Raw genomic sequence first — 19,003 nt, forward strand, 5'->3', positions numbered from 1 at the left:
ATTCAGTCTTGAGAGAGGGGCAAAAAAGGTCTCTCATTAATGGTCGATGAGACGGTGCTGACATAGGTCATGCCTACTGCCAAGGGCAGACGCATGTGTGTAGGGCTCTAACTCGTTTCTTGTCTGCCGTCACATCTGTCATTTCTATCCCAGACGACTTACCGCACCTCAAGCACATCGCATTCAATGTGGTGCCCTTTCTATCCTAGATGACTTACTGCACCTCAAGAACATCACATTCAATGCGGTGCCCCGCGAGGGGCAGAGTGCCCTTAAATATGGTAGTAGGGCGTCGAGTGCGCCTGCACGTGACGCTTTCCATGCCACGTGCCCCTTCGCAAACAGATTGAGGAGAGAGGGATTGGGCGGCCCGACCCTTGATGAGAGAAGGTGGTTGCCTCTCTAGCCTCGGGCCTAGCCCTTTTCGGGGCACGCCACATGGCCCAAGGGCGGCTCCCTTCTCTTTGGGTCATGCACATCAGATGATAAATATGTAAACTTGTTATTCTGTAGCAGTGACAAAGGTTGCCTCGATATGATGACGCTCGCTCTTGTTACCTCCGTTTCATATTTAGAGGTTCTGTTACTCACTAAATTTATACGCTAATAAACTTAGGTAATACTAAAACATCTTATAAGCATAAAAATTTAAACTTTTATTTTTTTCAATTTTTTGAGAGGCATATTTTTTGCGACTTGCTTTGTCCTAAAAGTATTTTAAGCACAATACTTATTTTCAATATTTGAACTACTTTTTAATCAAGATAAATGGTCTAACATTGAGTCTAAAAAGTAAAACGTCATATAGTGTACTAACTAGCGTGGTGCGAATATAGCATTGCTATATCTTTTTCACTCTAGGGGTCATATTTTTGCCTGATGAATTAAAAAGCCAAACAATTGGGCTACGACATTGGCCCATCGAAACCGCACTCCATACGCCGAACCTCTCAGACATAGGCTTCTATTTGTGGGTCGGAGCATTGGTACTCCTTCGAGACTTAGTTGATGACTAGTTGCAAGTCGCCTAACACAAGGGGGTGACGGATCCCTATTCCAGCCGCGGCCCTGAGTCTCGCAAGGAGTCCTTCGTATTCCGCGATGTTATTGGTTGCCCAAAAGTCTAGGCGACCACGCTCTAGGCTGACTTCGGCCTTAGGGACGGGAGCCCGAGGGGGTCATGATCGGCCAAGGGAGTCCACTCCGCTAGGAAGTCGACAAGGGCTTGGCTCTTGATGGCATGGCGTGGTTCGAAATGGAGGTCAAACTCTGACAGCTCGATGGCCCATTTGACCACTCGCCCAGTCCCCTCTCGGTTGCATAGTATCTGCCCAAGGGGGTAAGATGTTACCTTGGAAACCAGTTGCAATTGGAAGTAGTGGCGCAGCTTCCTCAAAGCCATCAGAACTGCGTATAGCATCTTCTGGGCCTGAGGGTAATGGGTTTTGCGTCCCTCAACGCCTCGCTGACGAAGTAAATCGGCCGCCGTACCTTGCGACGAGGCCTGGTCCTTTTGAGAGGGGTGTCGATTTCTAGGAGCCTGGGGTCTTCTGCGAAAGTGGCCTCAGGGTCGAGGGATGTCGGGCTGCTCTTCCCCTCCTCAAGGGCCTCGTGGCCACTTCGAAGTCCAAGGGCACTCGATGCTCATTGACAGGAGGGTTGAGGGTCATCCATACGCTGGGGGAGGGGCGGGGCCTTCACCAGCGTAGGGGCCTCTCTGTCCAACTCTGGCCCAGGCCTGATCTGCGTAGGTGGTGGGACCACGTGTGAGGGTCTTCCTCCTCGTGCTCCACCACTAATGTTTGTGCTGATGACTTGTGGAGTCACCCTAAGTGTAGTAGCAACGGTTCCTCCGATCTCGAGGCCACTTGGACCGAAGGGAAGGAGATCTCGGGGCCACTAGGACTGGAGGGAAGGAGAGGTAGGCTTTGAGCTCGCTCAGCACCTAATCTGACCGGAGACTCTTAATGGGTTGAGATGTGAACACTAAAGTTTAATTCTATTGAACTTAGTGGATTATAGGTTCCATCTGAGAATTTAATTTTAGTTTGGTATTTTCAGCGAACCGAGGAGATTTGAATCGATGACCAAATTTCTCTATATTAATCTCTATATTCGGTTAGATCTTCTTCCGTCCGCCCTACATGCATGTGCTACGTACCCTGGCTCCTCAAAGAGACACGTTCACGAGTAGTACTGTAAGTTATATTATTCTCCACAGAATTTTTTTCAATGGGTTTACGCACGTATTTTTCGAACTGCTAACCAACACATATTTTATAAAAAAAGGTTTATATTTAGAAGTTTATCATTTCATATTTCTAAAATAGATTTTCAACTTTGTAGCGATTATTTCATCGTTTATAGGTATCGCAAAAATCAGAAAACCGTTCATTTCAGTAGTAAATAAAAAAAGAACGCAGCCCTCCTGCACATGAGTAAACATTTCGAAAATTAACAAGGAATTCAGAAGCAAGCTAAGCTAGGACGACAGCCGTAGGACAGCAAGCGAGAGAGACAGCAAGAGACGGAGACGGAGGTACGCGCATCACGAACACGGCAACAGTGGCGACGCATAGCCCAAGGGATACGTACGTACAGTACGAGTTTTATATTATTTTATACATACAGGATGGAAATGGTGGTCCAAAATGGATCATGGAAATGCATGGCGGAATAATTAAGTGACGAACTGTATTTATTAATTTATATATGCATGTCACATGTGCACTCGTAAAGTGCATAAACGGCAGGGATATATATACTTTCACAGTATACAGGTATTTATATGATTTAAATCGTTCTTAATAATATAAACATTTCCAGCACTTCTATTAATTACTTTCTATTAAAACTTCTTCAAATTATTTAGTAACGAACGCCGAAAGTCCGTTCTTCTCAACCTTAATTAATCCATACTAAATAACCTTAAAATTCTTATATTTTAGAACGGAACCTATATATTATCCCAGTAAAGATGAAATAATTAATTAAAAGTTGTGTAGAGATGTAAATAAGCAAGTTGGGTAGATAGATGAGTGTACAGTACGCATGCAAATATAATGCTAGCTGGGTGGAGTGAGAGGGAGCAAGCAGTGAGGCCGTTGCATGTGACATGCATGTGGAATGATCAGCCTTGTTCGTGAGAATGTCCTACGGCCACCCACGCACACGCACATGCATGCATTCCTTCCTTCCTTCCATCCCATCGCATTATTTCCCCCACTAGGCTACCTTGCTGCCTTACCCTAGCTTGCTCCCCTCTTGCCATATACCCATGCCAATATGCCATTCTAAATAGACAATAGCGGTTTTCGTTGGTGGGCTGATTAAGGCCCTATTTGATTCAAATGAAATTTTATAGAAATTTTAGAGGATTTCATTCCTATATAAATTTTTTCTACAAAGTCCTTTGAATCAAAGGAATGAACCCTATGAAATCCTATGAAATTCCTATGGAATACCTTTTCTCATACAAGTTTTGGAGGAAATTTAGCTAGAGGTAGAACCTCATAGAAAAAATTCTTTGCGTCTTTACCTCTACTTAAATTTCTGTGTTTTTCCTGTGGTCCAAAAAACAGTCATTTCTATGTTTTTCCTGTGTTTTGCAATCCTCTGTTTTACACTTACATTCCTGTCAGAATTCTATGTTTTTTCTATTCCTCCATTTTTTTCATTCATGTGATTCAAAGGCCCTAAAGTGGTAACAATAGTTTATGATTAAAACTTATATTCAGTTTTTAGCGACTTAAACGTACGTCAAAGCCAAAATATATATAAGAAAAAGTTAAGGTACAGAATTCAACTCTTAGGAGTGGCATGTACATTTTAGTAAAAAAAATAGTGTCTGAGGTTAATTTGAGGAGTTGGAGATTCTAAGAAGCGACCAATAAGTATTCAATCAGTCAGTGAGACTGTGCGTGATAGTTTGGATACCACATATAGGTAACCAGATTCTACAGAGACTATTGAGCTATTGGAGGGTTAACTAGAGAATTTGTGACTAGCTGTAGGTATTCGTGATTGTTTGGGCTTTTTTTGAATTAAACGGAATATTTACAAACGAAAAGTAATTTATGAATAAATCTTTTATATACATATTCTAGTGATTTAAAAGTCAATGCTGAAAAATAAACTTCGGTGAAAAATCCTTAAAATCAACTCCAACTTTAATGTCGACTTATAAGCATAAGTACTGTAAGCAAAAGCATGGCACGATAATCTCCGTCCAATGGTGGTGTTGTAACAATATGCTCCTATTGTGACTATTTTTTTAATGGCCGATGTGATAGAAGGGAATAATTGATGATTAGAGGTGAGGGTTAGCTAGAGCCTAGAGGGGTGGACTTTGATATGGAGTCAGAATAATTTAACCGGCAAGCATGTTTTCTTGCTAACCACTTCACAGGCAGCATACACATCACCTAAACACGCGTATCCTTCGGTGCACGTTGAGCATATATGCCATGCTCTCTCTCTCTCATGTGCCTGATATGATATATAATATATGTATGTATAATTAACAGCCAGACAGCGCATGACAGTAGGGAGCAAAATAAAGCTAGGATTTGCAATGCATGCATGCCCACTGCTTCAGCCCCTGCCCTCCCGATCGATCGTCTTCATGCACCGGCCAGCATATAGATCTCTTTGAGTCCCCGTTTGGCACACGTCAAAACAAAACACAAAAAAATGGGGCATATTTTCAGAAACTAAACCGACAGCAGAACTGTCAATTTTATTGTTTAAGTAAGAGTTAAAATCTAGACAGGATTATATGAAAATAGAAAATCATCTATTAACGAGAAAAGTCTGGCCAAGCATTTGAACCAGGGACAAGCACTATTTATTTAAAAATAGAGCAATGTTTTCACCTAAAGATCGGTGTCTACAGTTTCGCCCCCGAGCCGCCTGCCTAGGGATGATGCAGGGGTCATAGACCATCTAGGAAAAACACACATAAATATAAAATACATAAATACATGTATAAAATAGAGGAATAGAAAATACAGGAAATACTGAGTTAAAGTTGTGTGGAACAATTTTCTCCCTCCATTTGAGAGGTAATAAACAGTAACACTACTTGGTGCTCTCTTGTCCGTACAGAAATTTTTCTATAAAATTTTCATTGAGTTCTGCTTTCATATGAAATGGTAGGAAAGTGCTCAAAAGGAAATCAAACCTGAAGAATACTATTCACAAATTCCTTTGTTCCAAACGGTGAGGAAAAGTGATTTTTTTCCAAAGGAATTAAATCCTTCACAAATCTGTTGAAATTCCTTCAATCCAAACAGGGTCTAAAAGAGTGCAGTAGTCGTGACAGCTAATCTATCACCCTGAAGAAAACTTTATCGTAAATACATACACCTTGAGCCTTTTAATATTAAAAAATAATCATATCTAAATGGATAGCCACATATAAAATCAACTTACTCTATAGCAAATGGATGGTTAACACATTTCATGGAATTTTATTTATTTTACATAATACTACAGTATTTTATTCATAGAAAAGCATGGTCAGTCAGCTCGTTACTTGTAATGCTTAGTTTGAGGAATCTATTTTGTGCTAAAGTGTACATGTATATATAGGGCATGCCCAACGTAGGCTACTAATGAATGATCTAAATGTGCCACCATGTAATACCACGTAAAAGCCACACCACACTCGATGGAGATCATACAGATGATTTTTCTTCGACCCTTGATCACTTAATATTAATAAATCAATTGAAAATATTGTATTTAGACCCCAATATAACCAAAAATACCTACATATATATCCTTAATAATTCTGTACCGGTCAGTCTCAATTTCTCCTATCCTTCAGCAAGCCCCATTCTCCCCGCCCCCTCCCCACACAATATAACCTTCTTCGCCCTCCTCACTCTACGCATTTCCTCCCTCGGTCTCCTATCCACCATCTGTTGGTGCCACCCTCTCCCTCCCTTCCCATCAGCGACACAATACAGAGAAGCTCGACAATGGGTGCAGACAAGCTCTTTAGCATGGACAAGGTCATTGGCAGTTGATCTAGAGCCCACTGACATAGAGGAACTCACCAACAACATACCTACTCAGGTCGTTGTCTAGTAACACAGCTCTCATCTCTATTGTTTCTCTTCCTTCATCCCCTCCCCCTCTGCTAATCTTATTATCCTAGTGCATCATGGGGGCCCCGGCATCACCCAATATATGTCTCTAAGCTCAGACCGTATAATAGCATCGTGACCTTTGCATGTCATGCGCAACCTCACAAAGCCACCGAGGTACAGACTCGATTGCCACAACATCGCAACTCCATGTGAAGTCTCGATACCACCATCCATGGTGAATCTTTAGTTGTGACCTTAGAATTTCGGTTTGTCATAACCATAGTTAGCTCCCCAAAATGTTGAACAACCCTCAACCCCCAACCAAAGGTCCGAATGTCGTCGAAAATCTAATCAAATTCAAGTAAGTCAATGCAAATGTTTCAAACAAATTACAAAGGGACCACCACCTTCGTCACATGCCCAAATTGAAGCCACCTCCCCTAGTAGTACACGCATGAAATGAATACGGAAAGGCATGTATTTTCCATAAACACCAGCAGCAAAGCTTTTCTCTACTCCTCTCTAGTACTCGTACGTTTTCATATCCTTGCAAAGAATCTGGATCTGGAAAGCAAACAGACGCCCGATTTGATGTCCATCCCAATGGCACATTGCCAGTGACATCTCACACACATACTGGTACACTGACAGTGTGGGCCCACTGGATGCAGCACGTGGATGAACTGCCAGCTGAAGAAAGCCTCAGCTCCAGAACCAGAAGAGGAGCAGTGCAACTCCATGATTAACAAGGAGTACTACTACTGCTAGTATACTGAAGAATTGCATCTACTGCAGCATGCATCTCAAGTACTACTGTCTCTCACTTAGCTGTTGCTAGCTGTCCCCTTTCCTCCCATCATGTGACTTCCTAGCTGCTGCATATGCTAACACTTTCCCATTATAAACAAATAAAATTAGTAGTAACAAACTCCTCTTCTGAGCTCTAACTAACTACTCATGTGTGAGTGATTATAGCTAGGTTAAACCAATGTCATCCTAACACTCAAAGGCTCAAAGCTAGCTAGCCTCCCATGCACATGCCATCAATTATCACACATATGCAACTTACCATGCACCTTGACTACAACTTGCAAACAGGTAACTAACTAACACATATCAATTCGTGCTTACTATTAGTAGTAGTTAATTTTGCATTGCAAAGCTGGGTTAAGCAACCCCTTTCTGCAAGTAATTAGAGTCATGCATGCATGCATGATGGTAGTAATTACTAACTACCAAATCTCTTGGATCTTGAGATACACTTTACATGCATGGCTCTTCTAATCACATGCATGATGCTAGCTACTATAGGTGACGATGGTATAGCTAGCTTGCACTCTCACACACAAACATAATAAAAGCAAGGCTAATAATATAGCTAACAAGCCGATTATAAGATTTTTTTTAGTTTTTTTCAGTCCATCCATATAGACTAATAGGTAACTCTTGATCATTAATGCATGATCCACTCGTCCCTCTCACATAGTTTTTTAGTTCTTGTAACCAAGCCGGATGTAAGTTTATAGTCCACTCCTCCTCTGAAATCTCTTCCACCTCTATATTTAACCCATTGGATTGCATATTTGGCTTCCATGTGCTCTCCCTCATCACAATATATACTCACCTCCACCACCTACACTCACCCCATACACATTCTTGCTTGCTTACCACATGCCATACAGCAAGACAGAGAAGACACTAGCCTATCTAGCTAGCTAGTAGCCTACTACTAGTAGTAGTAGCCTAGCTCTAGCTAGGATGGCGCAGCTGCCGCCGAGGGCGCCGAGCGCGGCGGTGGCGGGGCAGGAGTGGATGGCGGCGGCGGCGGCGCCGGCGGGGGCATTTCTTGGGTTCGCGGCGGCGAGGAGGGGCGCGCATAGGCGGTCGGCGAGCGACTCGGCGGCGTTCCTGGACGCCGTGCCAATGGACGACGTCATCGGCGGCGGCGAGTTCGACCGGCTCGACGACGAGCAGCTCATGTCCATGTTCTCCGACGTCGAGGCGCCGGCGGTGTCCGACGGCGGTGGGGAGAGAGGGCCCGGCGAGGCGCACCTCATGGACATGGGCGAGGGGGACGACGGGTTGGCGGCGACCTCGCCGGCCGGCGCAGGCGCAATGGCGGCGGCGGCGGCCGCCGCGGACGGCATTGCTGACCCCAAGAGAGTTAAGAGGTCAGTGGCAGTAATTAATTGCAGTAAAAATATTCTGTTTTCCAGTTTACCATCGAAGAATGATATTTATCCATAAATGGAGTAAGAGTAACAGTCGTGGGAAAGAAATCTAGCAAGATTTCACACAATTTAATTTTGTACAGCATGTAATTTTCGGAGACAGATGCACAACATTTTTAAAGAGAATTGTTCAGATCAAATTTCTGCATAAGAACTGACCAAATGTACATTCTTCCTTGTCAATCTGATTTACTGAAACATATACTTTTTCTACATAATTACTGTATAAGAAATACCATATGCATGAATCACTTTTAATTGCCCCAAAGACCGTGAATTTGAGTGACAAATTGTGTTGATTTAGTTGTAATTTGGTTGGTTGGCTGCATTTGTTTCAGGATATTGGCAAACAGGCAGTCGGCTCAGCGGTCAAGGGTGAGGAAGTTGCAGTACATCTCTGAGCTCGAGCGCAGCGTCACCACTCTCCAGGTGATCCATCAATTCAATCCTCTCCCAAAAAAAAAACATCAATAAAGAAAAGAAAAGGAGTATAAAGGGAGCACTGTTTGCTAAGTTAGCAAAAATTATGTGTTGGTTTAGTTGTAATTATTGGCAGAATCCATTCTTGTACACTCTCTGGATGATATAATAGTTGAATTTCTGCCATTTGTTGATCTTGAACCTAAATATTTAAGGAATTATTAAAGAGAGAACAAAGAAGAAATCAACTTGTATATCTGGCTGCGTATGTGATCCAATTGTGACTGATGGATCTTTTAACTGCAGATGGAGGTGTCAGCACTGTCACCTCGTGTGGCTTTCCTGGATCATCAGAGGTCACTGCTCACCGTCGGCAACAGCCATCTCAAGCAAAGAATTGCAGCCCTCGCACAAGACAAGATCTTCAAAGATGGTAACAAATCTTCCTATCCATCTTGATTACAATTCTTACAATTTCAATAACCACCATCCTAAATGTTTTGAGTTACTCTTTTGAAACAAACTGAAAGTTGATTTGAAACTCTGCAAAACTTGTTTATGGCCTCCTAATTTTGAGCTAGCCATGAGATTTCTCGTTAAACTGAAATTTGCAAGCAATGCAATGCAATGCAGCTCATCAGGATGCTCTGAAGAAGGAGATCGAGAGGCTACGGCAACTGTACCACCACCAGCAGATCAAGGCCACCGGCGGCACCGACATCGCCGCCGCCGCCTCGATGCAGGCCAAGCATGAGCTGCTGGCATGCGAGGGAGCTGCAATGCGATAGCGGCAGGCCGCCGGTGACCATCGACCGGCCGGTGGTGGTTTTTTTTTTTTCTTTTTTTGGCAAAATTGACCGTGTGTAAGATGACATGACACAGCTTGTCAGTAGTTTTGTGCAGCTTGTTCAAAGTTGGTTGATTTTTGTTTCGTTTCTTTTTCATGTGATGTTTTTGCTCATCCCTGGCAAAAAAATTGTGCTGGGGTGGGGGAATTGCTGTGGATGTATTGTTTGGACCGCAATTACATTTGTATGGAAAAGGTGGTTGATTTCTAAAAGTTTTTTTCTCTTGCAAACTGCAGCTAATCTAGTTTGTGCCACGAAATACTTCCAAGTTGAATCTTGGTTATGCCAACATCAGGTAGATACAAGATTTGTTTCTGCACATATTTACATTGTAACAATGTCAGATGTACGAATAAAAGGTCAAATGGGCATATAATTTACAATATGGTTGCCAGAAGGCTGGTGCAAGATCAGAAGCATCTCTAAAACTATGCCAGCTTTCTTTATCTCAAACTTAACTGATTCAACTGAATGAACAAAAGGAAAAGAAATTTCCAGACTCTATATTGCTACTTACATTAACACCAAACTTATAAAAGTAGGGCTGTCGATAAGCACGTTCGAGCTGGGCGACGAAATAGGACCCCAATTTTTTCATGTTTTGGTCAGTGCTAATGCATTCCAACCTGTTAAAACTTCTCTTTCCATTTTTTAAAATGTTTCGCTCTTCCTTTTTTACTAATTTTTCATCATCTCCGAGGCTCGTAACGAAGATGGGAACGTGCATTCCAAGCATCGAAGACTTCATTTTCCCGCTTAACAAAAATTCAAAAAAAAATAATTATCATTATTCCCTCCTTTTCAGGTTAAGATATTTTGGTTTTCCCTAACTTCATCTATGAACCAATTTATATGTTTTATGTATATGTTCAGATTCATTAGCATATATACAAATATATGAAAACCAAAACATTTTATAACCTAAAATAAGCGGGAAAGTGAGTCTAGCCTGGTGAATTATGCAACTTTGGTGAATATATATAGCAGCCTGAAGTAAAATTTACTCTCTACATTTCTTGGCATTTTCTATCTATAGAACATCATTTTGTATTTTGCACCAGGCCTCAAATTCTTACATACAACGTCCCTGTGTAAAGAGTACAATGATCAAACAGGAAAAAAAATCTCACAATTTTAAAAATTGAAACACAAACCGTGCCGCGTTAGAATACACAAAATATCAATTAGAAGAAAGCTCATTCAGTACTCAATTATGTAAGCAGCACAAACATGACTGCCGGCCATACAAACTGACAGAAATACAACGTTGCGCTGGCAAATGATTCTAAAGGCTACCACAAAAATTTCAAGAATTTTGACAGGTTGATTTATATGTTAGGTAAGTGCGGCTGATGCCTTCATGTGCCATTCTACTCTGGGATCATCTGTTCGTTGTCTGCGCCACCCTCTTGTTCTATTTGAGGTTGCTTTGGAGCTGAACTGGCTCCAGGAGCTTGCTGCTTCTTGATACCACTGACAATATCATCAATCCTCAGGAGCATACAAGCAGCCTCAATAGCTGTCTTGAACGTCTGCGCCTTGACACTGTATGAGTCCCAGATCTGAAAAAGATAGATAGACAGTGAGGTTTCAAGATGAATAAACACATGCAGAAAAGCACATACATGAAGAGGGTGGTGAACCTTGCGCTCTTTCATATCCACAATATCACCACTGCTTCCATCAATGCCAACCCAAGCATTTTCACCATTTGCGTGCTGCAATTATTTGGCACATTAGTGAAAATAATACAAGATAAATCACAGGAAACTGCAAAACAGTATATTATTCAACTAAAAAAATTATAATGTGTCTTACGTATGAAGGCACAAACCTAAAGCCAACTTACGGAATTAATGAAAAATCTGATTGTACCTTTCCCTGAAGTTGTGTCATCGTCCTAATAACATTCAGACCACAATTCTGTAAAAGAGTTCTTGGAATTGCCTCAAATGCTAATGCGGCAGCTTCGTAGGGCCACTGGTACACAAACAGAAAAAAGTGACTTAAATCAGTTCATGATCATATAGACAATGAAACTAAGTGTAAGGTCTACATAGTACTTCCGTATATTATACATAATCACTCAATCAGAATATTTTGAGGAAGAATACTATTGAAAGTATTCACGCACATACAGGAACAGGTTCGGTATCTGGCAGGTTAATCATGTAACAATTCGTATGTTGGCTATCTGAAATCTCAATCATACCTTCTCGATACCTTCAACTGAAGAACTCTTTTGTTTCAGTGTAGCAGATACAGTTAATTCAGTCGCACCACCTCCAGGTAGCAGCTTAGGGTTTTTCAGAATGTTCCTCGCCACAGACATTGCATCCTACAAACTATAAATGTTAGACAAGACATTTCCACTATAGAATATAACAAAATAACAGGGGAAAACACAAGTGCACACCTGCAAGTTCCTCTCAACCTCATTTAAGAGGTCCTTGCTTGCTCCCCTCAACAAAACAGTACATGCCTTGGGATCTTTGCAATCAACAATGAAGGCAAAGAACTCATCACCAATCTTCTTGACCTCAAAGAGGCCAGCTCCTGTTCCAACATCAGATTCTTGAAGTTCCTCTGGCCTATTCACTATGACTGCTCCACAAGCCTTTGCAATCCTGTTATTGTCAGTCTTCCTGAGCCTTCGAATTGCACTTACACCAGCCTTGCCTAAATAATGGACAGCAAGGTCACTCAATCCTTTCTCTGTTATAACCAAATCAGGCTTAAATTTTAAAATCTGTGCACAGAGGTTCTCTATATATTCCTCTTCCATCTTTAGCATCACCTCCCTGCAATAAGCCATTAAACCAAACTAAAATATATACACACACACAAGCATTTTAATTGCCTGTATTTTTAATCAAAAGCTGTATTTAGATCCCTTACCAATCTTCTTCTTTCATCAACTCAGCATTGGTCTGATTTTCTCCTTTCTTGTATTCAAGAGGACAATCCAAAAGAATGATGCGTGGGTTAATTATCTTTCTTCTCATTTTCCCAGGAGCTACAACATCTTTGTTGATCATGACTCCTTTAAGAACCTTGGAATCTTCCAGCTGACCTCCAGGAACCTTTTCTACTTTGATGTACTTTTTGATATCAACTTCACGAATGCCTTGACCCAGGTCAACACCAGCTGTTGTGGTAGCATCAATAGCAAGATCCTGAAGCGAGAAATGTTAGCAGCCCTAAAAAAGAGCTATACTGGAAGAAAATGGACCAAACCAATTTCATGTAAAAGAAAGGTACTTACTGCAATAAGATCACCAAACTGACCGGTGAGCTTTGTGCCAATGGAACTCTTCACCAGACCAAGCATCGCAACACCTAAAGTATGAATTATGAAAAGCCTTACTAATTCATATCTCCTAGAGACCTTAAAGAGCAGATAATGATTTCTGATGCGCTAAGATCCAAAAAAAATTATATGCCAACTTTAACTTACGGTCATCGACGTTGACAGGAATAGCAATCTTATCAAGAACAGCTATAGCATCATCAAGAGCTTTGGTGTATGCTGCAAATGAATAAATACAGACTTCTATAACATAGAGGTCTTAATTTCAAAGGACTGATTATATTTTTACAAGAAAATTACCTCTACAAATAACAGTGGGATGGTAGTTCTTGTCAATGAATGTTTGTGCAACATGGAGCATTTCACCAGCTAAAAAATTTCCAAAACATGACATATGTGGATTAGAAGGGCATAAATCAAATGAAATTTGCTCATTTCAATAATTGGAAGGGCATAAATCAAATGAAATTTGCTCATTTCAATAATTGATTGAGTACAGCAACAAAACAGATAGAGCATACATCAAGACTAAACTTTTCTACCCTTCTGAATAGGTAAAGTCAACCTGAAATGTCTTTATTCAGGACATATTAATTTAATATGATTTGTTAAATTTTCTAATACTACTTTTGCAGCATATGTGTTTTATCTATTGATGCAGCGGTCAGTTATGATCCAGCTGAAGCATATGCAGTAATTCTATGGTTTAATTTTGTCAGATAACCCTAGATTATTTATTTCATGAAATTCAAATGTAAATACAGCATGCCATGCTATTCTGCCATATTAACCAATTTAATTGTTTACATGAGCACAAAGGACAATAAAAGGAATACCAAGAACAATAACAGACGTCGTGCCATCTCCTACTTCTTCATCCTGTGTGCGGCTTAGCTCAATCATAGACTGCACGGACAACTCATGAAGTATTAGGAACACATGAATGTTGGTGCCTCCAATAGAGGACGACACTCTTGCACCGAGAATAGGACTAATCAAAGAGCTTAAGGTTCATGCCATGTGGGTTTCAGTCTTTCGGGTGGCATATGACCAAACATTTCGTATGTAGAAAGCATACCCCAACTTCTAACCTGATGCCCGCTCCTAAGGTTCTAATCTGACACCTAGCACTATGGTAATTGATCCAGCTCCTAGTATGACTATATTTCAGCCCCATCTATGATATAGTGTAATTCTGCCAAATTAATCGCACATGACTATTTTAGCATGTGACAACATAATGTGATTGTTTTGAAATTTACTTTTCATGCGGTTGATTCCTCAAAACAAGTGAGCAGCTTAAGGTACACATAAGGGTGTGTCAACAAAATAACCAGAGCTTAAGGTGAATTTAAACAAAAAAATGAATCTAATTCAGTTGTTTTGTCTTCAATGGAGATAAAATTAACCAGGTCTTCGTCAAGAGTGACTACCAAAACTATGATAACTTAATATCAGAGTGGACCAACCTTTGCAGCTGGGTGTGCAAGGTCTAACTCCCGCAACATACAGTTGCCATCATTAGTAACAACAATACCTGCACAACCAAAGAATTAATTCAAATATGGTGAAAAATGTCAGGACATTATTACAAAAGTAGCATATATTTGTGTGTTTTATTAACACATGAATGCAAAAATCTATCAAACATCAACTCCCAATTAAATACTTAATGCAGAATTCAAACTATTCCTTGAAACATCTGTATTACAGATAGAAGTTACATTTAAAGAACAAAACACTTAATGCATCGTCCAAATTATTAGATGGATTGATCTTATTAGATAGAATTATTGGATGAGTTGGATGCAAATAAAGGTTAAAATGGGTAGTTAAGAATTCCAAATAAGTTGAAAACAAATGCAAAGGTTGGTCAAAAGATAAATATGTAGCTTCTCATTATGTTCTAGAAAGGGTAAAGAAAAATAATCCTCCCCACATCACAAAGTAATTTCCATGAAACTGATTATACTAGAGATCTACAACGCACTTGAAAAGTTCTGTGTAAAACAATAATGGTACAGATAAAAACTGAAGATTCATGAACAGGTTAATTGTAAACTGCAACTCGTACAATGCTATCGCGGTGCAACATGAAAGTTAGCAATATCATGATTGCCATCTATATATTAAAACAATGCTACGAAGTCATTCATTCAGTCCAAGCTAACATAGAATAGACAATCATACAAACTGCGAAACAATAATGATATAAACAAAAAACTTCATATGTTGAGGTAGGCACCTCCAGCAGCATCAAGCAGCATCTTCAACATCGACCGAGGTCCCAACGTAGTGCGTATGATGTCCGCAACAGCCTAAAGAACAGATATGATACTTTATAGTACACTACAGCAAAGAATATAGTAAAGCAGAGAGGGATGGCGTAAACAAGGTATGATTTTACTCATATAAGGTTTCGCCAATCTCCTAAGAATGATACCATCAAGCAATTCCAAAAGGTAGTGCTCGGGCATGGAAAAGTTCATAATTTTTAGCAATTTAGCTGCTTAAACCAATGATCTTAATTAACAAACATTGCAACGACATCAAACATTTACACTACAGGAAGGAAGGCTAAAGAGGCGGCCAGTTCTACTACCTTGGCTGCCTGGATGTTGGCATGGTGCACCTTGGTGCCAGATTCCCGCTTCAAAGAATCCTCTGCGTTGCCGAACAAAGAACGGGAAATAACTCAAATTAGTGACCAACCATAGATTAACATAAAAGAGCAGCCGAGCGAAGGATCAGCTCAAGAACCGAATGAAGGCTACTAAGCCAGCGGCGGATCACGAGACCGACAGAAGCAAGAGCAGAGTTGCGAACGCGAAACCGGGCACCGGATGAACAAGCCAGCCCTACCCCAGCAGCGAGCTGCCGGCCTGCCGCAGCGGTGAAAACCAAAAAAGAAAAAAGAAGAGGACGAGGAAGAAATCGAAGGAAAGGGAGAACAGTCCCACCTTTCGCGGCAAGAACCCTAGCAGAGGGGGAGGAATGGATGGGCGACGAAGAGGAAACTTACTGAGAACGAGCACCGGCGCATGCAATGCCATGGACGGCGGGAGGTGGCTGCGGCGGCGGCGCGGGTTGGTTTGCGGGAACGGGAAAGGAGAAATTTCAGTATTTAACACTCAATTCATACCACCTTCAGGATTTAACATCTAATTCGCATGGCTTTCGAATTTCACCACTGAAAGTGTGAATTCTTCTATTTGGTACCCCTTTCATCTCTTTTTCTGAATTTAATTTCTTTTCTCTCACTTTCTTCTCTCAAGAAACATAATATTTCCCTCTTGCCCCTACGCCCACAGCACAGAAGTGATCAATCTCTTCTTTTGGGATCGATCGATCCAGATTAAGACAAAGAGATGCCGTATTGACCCTCTTTAGGACGCCGTTCTGCCACTTCCATCCACGGGACATCGTCATATCATCCTTCTCCAGCGCTGGCTCGACCTGCTCCGGCTGAAGCGCACCCCACCGTTCACCGTTGGAACCACGACATGATTGTGTTGCAAGTAGGTTTCCATTGTGGCTGTAGGAAATATGTGGAAAGGTTAATTCTATTCCATGTCAAGGCACAGGTATATATTGAGGCTGGGGTGGCTGTAAGCCAACCGCACAGCCTTGGTACATGCCACTAATCAAGGACATCCTACTATAATTACACTTGCTATAATTACAATAGGCTAACACTCCCCCGCAGTCTAATCGGGAGCATCGCGAACATTCAGGCTGGATCGAAACTCCTGAAACAGTGAGGTAGGAAGGCCCTTAGTGAAGACGTCGGCGTACTGCGATGTCGTAGGAACATGAAGGACCCGAACATGACCGAGGGCGACCTTCTCTCGAACAAAATGGAGATCAATCTCAACATGCTTCGTCCGCTGATGCTGCACTGGATTGCTGGAGAGATATACAGCACTGATATTGTCACAGTATACCAGGGTGGCACGACGAGGTGGGTGGCGAAGCTCAAGGAGCAACTGACGTAGCCATGTAGCTTCAGCAACACCATTTGCCACAGCACGGTATTCGGCTTCGGCGCTTGATCTAGAGACCGTGTGCTGACGCTTGGAGGACCAAGACACCAAATTGTCCCCAAGAAATACTGCGTAGCCAGATGTCGACCGACGAGTCTCAGGACATCCGGCCCAGTCGGCATCCGTGTACACCACAAGCTCAGCAAGTGACGATCGGTTCATGGTCGACCCAAGTGACAATGTCCCCTGCAGGTAGCGCAAGATCCGCTTAAGAGCAGCGAGATGTGGCTCCCGAGGATCATGCATATAGAGGCATATCTGCTGAACAGCAAAAGCAATGTCTGGACGGGTGAAGGTCAGATACTGCAGGGCGCCAGCTAGACTGCGGTACTCTGTAGAGTCAGCGACAGGAGGTCCATCAGCAGATAATTTGGAGTGTACATCCACAGGCGTGCTGCAAGGCTTGCACGCACTCATCCCGGCGCGCTCCAAAATATCCCGAGTGTACTGTCGCTGAGAGAGAAACAAACCATCTGTAGAACGTGTCACTGAGATGCCCAAAAAATGATGAAGCGGACCCATGTCGGTCATAGCAAACTCACGCTGGAGTGCACCAATGATATGCTTCAGAAAATCATCCGAGGAGGCAGTGAGAACAATATCATCCACATACAGCAACAAATAAGCCGTGTCTGGTCCACGACGATATATGAAGAGCGAAGTGTCTGACTTTGTTTCAACAAATCCAAGTGATACAAGGTGAGAGGCGAACCTGTGATGCCAAGCACGAGGAGCCTGCTTCAAACCATATAAAGACTTGTTGAGCCGACAGACATAATCTGAGCGAGATGAATCCACAAAACCAGATGGCTGCACACAATATACTGTCTCCATAAGAGTGCCATGTAAAAATGCATTCTTCACATCCAGTTGATGAATGGGCCAATTCTGAGATAATGCCAGTGAAAGAACGACACGAACTGTCGCGGGCTTGACAACAGGGCTGAAAGTCTCATCATAGTCCACCCCGGGCCGCTGTGTGAAGCCCCGAAGGACCCAGCGTGCCTTATAGCGATCTAGTGACCCATCTGCAAGCAATTTGTGTCGATAGATCCACTTGCCAGTCACAACATTGACACCAGGAGGGCGAGGCACAAGACTCCAGGTGTCATTGGCGAGCAGAGCATCATACTCAGCCTGCATAGCAGCGCGCCAATTGGGGTCTGACAGGGCATCACGAACAGAGCGCGGGAGAGGCGACATGGGCACAACGTGGAGGTTGAGACGATCCACGGGTTGTGCGATGCCAGCCTTGCCCCGTGTGCGCATCGAATGCGCATTGGTGACCGGAGGTATGGCGGTCGGTCGAGTCGCAGTTGTACGGCCGGTGCCGCTGGCAACAACCTGGGCGCGAGCACCAAGGGCAGCAGAACCGGCAGTACTCTCGGGTGTCGTGGAGGTGCTGCTGGCAGCAGCCTGTGCGGGGTGCACAGGGGCAGCAGCACCAGTCGACGTGGACGGAGGCGCGGAGAAAGCCCCATGGGAAACAGTGCTGGACCCAGGGGACTGAGGTCCTACGCCAGGACTGGGCGGCGCAGGGGCGGCCTCGGGCACGGGGTGTGTCACCGAGGGATCAGCACTACCTGCACGCACAAAACGAGCTCCAGGAACTGAAGCGGTAAGATCATGATCATCGACTAGAAAATCCAAGGCTGAGGAGGCCATGGGTGTGGTAGACATGTCGGAGAAAGGAAAAAAAGATTCATCAAAAACGACATGTCTAGAAATAAGAATGCGATTCGACTGAAGCTCGAGACACCGATAGCCTTTGTGTTCCGAGGAGTAGCCGAGAAAAACGCATAAGGAGGAGCGTGGTGCAAGTTTGTGGGGCGCCGTGGAGGACATGTTGGGATAGCAAGCGCACCCAAAAACTTTGAGGTGATCATAGGAAGGCTCGGTAGAAAATAGGGTAGTGTATGGTGTGGAGGAAGCGAGGGTCGTAGTGGGGAGACGGTTGACAATATATGTGGCAGTGTGAAGGGCCTCAACCCAGTAAGCTGGAGGGAGACTCGCCTGAAACAAAAGGGAACGCAGAGTGTTATTGATGGTGCGAATG

At 42.7% G+C, this 19,003-nt stretch overlaps 2 protein-coding genes across 2 annotated transcripts; one reads left to right on the plus strand and one right to left on the minus strand.

The window, feature by feature from the left end:
• Nucleotides 1-7,759: 7,759 nt before the first annotated feature.
• Nucleotides 7,760-9,801, plus strand: LOC102720492 (basic leucine zipper 19). Its single transcript, XM_040521283.1, has 4 exons — nt 7,760-8,266; nt 8,665-8,755; nt 9,053-9,179; nt 9,380-9,801. Exons 1-4 carry the CDS (start codon nt 7,854-7,856, stop codon nt 9,532-9,534), a joined length of 786 nt encoding a protein of 261 aa, XP_040377217.1. The 5' UTR covers nt 7,760-7,853; the 3' UTR covers nt 9,535-9,801.
• Nucleotides 9,802-10,750: 949 nt separating this feature from the next.
• Nucleotides 10,751-15,995, minus strand: LOC102709808 (T-complex protein 1 subunit gamma-like). Its single transcript, XM_006647056.2, has 14 exons — nt 15,927-15,995; nt 15,507-15,568; nt 15,150-15,222; nt 14,374-14,441; nt 13,741-13,810; nt 13,205-13,273; nt 13,052-13,123; nt 12,860-12,933; nt 12,493-12,770; nt 12,011-12,395; nt 11,807-11,932; nt 11,470-11,574; nt 11,238-11,312; nt 10,751-11,156 (listed from the first exon to the last, which is right to left on the minus strand). The coding sequence occupies exons 1-14, from the start codon at nt 15,955-15,957 to the stop codon at nt 10,965-10,967; spliced, it is 1,680 nt and encodes a 559-aa protein (XP_006647119.1). The 5' UTR covers nt 15,958-15,995; the 3' UTR covers nt 10,751-10,964.
• Between the last annotated feature and the right edge of the window lie 3,008 nt (nt 15,996-19,003).

This window comes from Oryza brachyantha, chromosome 2, assembly GCF_000231095.2.
Source record: "Oryza brachyantha chromosome 2, ObraRS2, whole genome shotgun sequence".
NCBI classification, from domain to species: domain Eukaryota; kingdom Viridiplantae; phylum Streptophyta; class Magnoliopsida; order Poales; family Poaceae; genus Oryza; species Oryza brachyantha.